Source organism: Alligator sinensis, unplaced genomic scaffold (genome assembly GCF_000455745.1).
Source record: "Alligator sinensis unplaced genomic scaffold, ASM45574v1 scaffold186_1, whole genome shotgun sequence".
Taxonomy (NCBI): Eukaryota; Metazoa; Chordata; order Crocodylia; family Alligatoridae; genus Alligator; species Alligator sinensis.
Window position 1 is genome coordinate 479,214 of NW_005842904.1, and position 4,396 is coordinate 483,609.

A 4,396-nucleotide genomic window follows, 5' to 3' on the forward strand; every position below is an offset into this window, starting at 1 on the left:
TCTTTTCTCAGTGAGTATCCATGGAAGATTTATAGATACACCTGTACATGTCTGCATGTTGCTGAGGGACAGTGGAACCCCCTATTTCTTAGGACTGATATATGGAACATAGGTAAGTTTGATTCAACCTCACATTGTACACACCTAAAGAAAAGGACGTAATGGCCAGTTATATCCAGAACTTGGTTAATTCCCCAATTTTGCCACTAAACATATGAATATAGCATTTCCTCAGTGCAAAATTAAGATAGCGACAATTGCTTTGATATCTATGAATGGAAAGTACATTTTTTCTTTGTTCCACACATGAAATGTCCCTCCTCCCTCTGTGATTAATGTATTTATCCTCATAACTGCCTTGCAAAGTATGGAAGTGACATTATCCCTATTTCTTCAGTGAAAGAACACAGAACAACTAAGGGTGCCTGGATGGAAGGTGGAAATAATCTCCTAGCATTAATGCACTTTCTTTGTATTAATAGTTTATATTTATGTTGTTGCAGGCCATCAAATGGAAAATCAAACAAAACTGACAGAATTTATTCTTTTGGGACTGTCCAGTGACCCTCATCTCCAGAGTATGCTTTTCTTAATCTTTTTGATTATTTATGTTCTAATCCTGGTGGGGAACATAATGATCATGATGGTCATAAGGATTGATTCTCAACTCCATGCTCCTATGTACTTCTTCCTGTTCCATTTGTCCTTTATTGATATCTGTTATGCCTCAGTCACTGTCCCAAAGATGCTGCAGAACTTCTTAGCAGAAAGAAAGACAATATCTATCAATGGCTGCTTTGTACAGAACTTCTTTTTTCTCCTTTTGGGTGGTGCTGAAGTTTTCATTCTTACTGCGATGGCTTATGATCGATATGCAGCCATATGTCAGCCACTGAATTATGTGGGGACCATGAATAAACAAGTCTGTTATCAACTTCTTGGTGGCTCTTGGGCAGCTGGGTTTTTGTATGCACTGTCCAACACACTTTCTCTTTTAAGCTTACACTTTTGTAGTTTCAATTTAATCAACCATTTTAGCTGTGAACCACCTCCATTGTTGTTACTAGCCTGTTCTGGGACACTTATCAGTAAAGCAGTGCTTGTTACATTTGTTGTAATATTCGGAACCATCTCCTTTCTCCTCACCTTGGTGTCCTACATTCATATCATCTATACCATTCTCAGGATACAGTCCATGGAGGGTAGACGTAAAGCTTTCTCCACCTGCAGTTCTCATCTTATGGTGGTTATTTTATACTATGGGACAGGGTTCTTTCGGTACATGAAACTAACCTCTGAAGCATTATCATATATTGATAGAATAATTGCCATCCAGTACAGTATCTTAACACCCATGTTAAATCCCATCATATACAGTCTGAAAAATAAAAAAGTGAAAATAGCTCTGTGGAAAGTGTTTGGGAAAACCAAAAGTTTTTGTTAAATTTGATTTTTGTGAAAAAAATAAACAAATCCTTGGAGCATGTCTGTCTTGAAAAACTAAATTTGTGTAGTGAAATAAAAATGACCTGCTATGCATTGATAAACAGAGTCACTTCTGGATGAAATTTTCAAAGGGTGCTGTTACATGTAACCCTTAGGCCATACTACATCTGTGAAGTGTTATGCAGTGTTAAAAGTTAGTTCATGCTCTGAGCACCTGCATTTTAAAGCTTAATACCATCTCTGACCTGCACAGCTCTGACTTGCCACTAGGGGGCTGGTGGGCAGGGACATAGCTAGGAGCCAGGACATATGGGCTCTCTCTATTCCTGTTCCCATGGTAGGGAGGGGGCAGGAAGGGAACTGTGAAGCCTGGGATGCTGGAGGACTTCAAATTGCTTGCTTTATCTCTGTGAAGCAAACGGAAGTTACTCTTACATGAACTAGGTAGCATGGCCTAGAGTTAACCCTTGCCTGAAATAGTCTAATTCTGAGACACTCAGGCCACATGCAGGCAACCACAGATGTTTCTGCATGGATGTGCTGCTGCTACTTGTCCCTGGGGAACGCTCATGCCACATGCCCTCTGGCATGCAGCAAGTTAACCTGGGTGGGATAGGGGAGGCTGTTGGGGCCAGCAGCTCTGCTGGCCCCAGCAGCCTTACCTGGGGTCCTGGGGGCTGGGGAAGCTGCAGCCATGGTGCTCTTGTAGCCTGGAGCCTGGCCAGAAGCCAGGGTATAGCTCCTGCCAGCCAGGATCTGGTTTTGGGTGGTGCATGCTGCCTCCGTGTGCGCTGCCCTGCTTTTTTCTTGCATGGATTTTTTTGACCCCAGGATCTCCCACAGTCAACCCTCCCCCCTCCTCCCTTGCACTGCAAGGTAGCAGCACAGGAAATACCTGAATGTGTCACATGTGGTGCCACGGATGGGAGTTCAGTGTCACATACTGCGCAGCATTGCTCAGCGGGACTTGGCCTCAGAGGGCACTTAGTATGCATTATTGAGCTTTAATGTGTGAGCACTTGGGGTTTCAGTGGTATTAGTGTGGTCTAAGTGTAATGTGTAACTTCACCCCTAGAGACCCTGACTCCCCCTGGAAGTTTGGTCTTTGGTGTCAATATGATCAAGTTTTGGATCCATTGCAGTTGGATAAAATATCCACTAAGTTCCCCCTTTCTGCCCAAGTTTCTTTCCACTTTCTCCCCACAACCCCTACTTCCTTCTTTATTTATATTATAAGATCTTTGTGGGAGGGACGATCTATTACTTTGTTTGCATACACTCTGGTAGGCTCATCTCAAATAAACCTTCAGCTAATTGTCATGATCATCATCATTACCATGAACCTTAGGTACTGTATAAATGATTATTGTTATTATAATTTATTGATATTGTTATTGAGAGCGTCATTGTTTTTTATTCATTTTCATCATTCTGATGTCCTAGAATATCTGTTTTCTTCACAAAGAGGTAGGTATCCATGTTAGGCTTAAGTCAGGCAGGGGGCAGAGAAGGGTGGCATCTTCTCAGTAATCCATTTTTTCTATTCTTTTAGTACATGGATGCTCTCTTCTCATTTCTTTTCCTTTCCTGCCATCTAGTGCTTATATAAAAAAAAGAAAATATATATATATCTTATATTCATTTGTTTCATTTCATGAAACTACTGTGATCAGTTTCCATAAGTTCCCTGTTTGCTTGTCCAAATTCTTAAATACAAAGGAGATCATGAGCCACCCCTGGGACCCCTGGGACTTAGCTTGAATCTCTGCGTAAGATTACTTTACACAACCGTCTTTCTGTTCAGTAGGCCTGAAACTTAGAGACCCTGACTTCCTATGGGAGTTTGACCATTGATGTCAATGGGATCAGTGCTTGGACTGATTGCTGATGGATAAAATATCTACTTGGGTAGCCAAATGCTTCCACAAACTGTGCTATCTCTACACTGCTTTGAACTTTGCATCATTCATTAGGAGAAAGGTAACTTCGCTCTCTTTAAGTTAAAGAAAGAAAAGCAGAGACCCAGATCCTGTCTATAAATATCTTACTGTATATTTCTTGATATTTATAAAAGTCTCTTTGCTGATGTATCTGAGAGCCTGGTGTTTATTAATAGACCTTATTGCCACAACACTCTTGGACAGTTAGCCTTTTATCCTTATTTTACACAAAGGGAAACTCGGGCACAAGATGGAAAAGTGACTTGTACGAAGTGACACTAGCAGTCTGAGACTCTGCTGGTACTATGCTGAATCCTACCAGCCAGCATGTGACCCAGACATCAAACTGAGATGCTCCTAATAACGTCACAGTAGTGGCTGGCCCTATTGACCCCAGTGGAGCAATGGATGATTCATACCAGCTGAAGACTACAGTTGATCTCTATCTGGTTTACACTGTCTGGGCAGCTAGGACTTTGCCAACAACAGAGCCACAGCTAATTGACACGAGCTGGAGTTTAGGCCTAGAGACTTTAACTGGGATTTGCTGAGTTACATTCCCCATTGATCTGGCCCATGCATTGAAAGACTATGATTTTTTAGACCAGTTTAGGGGATTTAGACACAAGCTCCATGAATTTTATTCTGAAAATGTCAGCCTAGGAAAGGTACCATTGGTAGATATTATATTGGAGGCAGTGAATGATTTGAGGTCTCTCAGAGTGATCACCCACTGTGTTGAACTTAGGCTGTCCCTCAACAAGCAGGAGACCCAGGCTGCAAGTAGACAAAATGACTGGCATGTGCACACAACAATATAAAGTGTGGTAAATGCTTTTGCACCACTTTAATGGTGTCAGTGTTTTCACGGGTCGGTGGCATATTGCACAGTAATTTCAGCCGCTGTAGCAAATTTGGTGTCGTAATGCACTTTAAATAACTTGGGAACAGCAAACTAAAACTCCTCTGAGGCGGGGTTGATGGTTCCCTCCATGGCAGTGGCGGGGGGG

General features: G+C 42.0%; 1 protein-coding gene across 1 annotated transcript; it reads left to right on the forward strand.

Annotated features, from left to right (window-relative positions):
- Positions 1-511: 511 nt before the first annotated feature.
- On the forward strand, positions 512-1,444 carry LOC102384981 (olfactory receptor 5A1-like). Its single transcript, XM_006036000.1, has one exon. The coding sequence runs from the start codon at positions 512-514 to the stop codon at positions 1,442-1,444; it is 933 nt and encodes a 310-aa protein (XP_006036062.1).
- The last annotated feature ends 2,952 nt before the right edge of the window (positions 1,445-4,396 follow it).

Excerpts from the sequence above, each read along its gene's own strand:
- LOC102384981 (XM_006036000.1), top strand. The coding sequence starts at position 512 with ATGGAAAATCAAACAAAACTGACAGAATTTATTCTTTTGGGACTGTCC.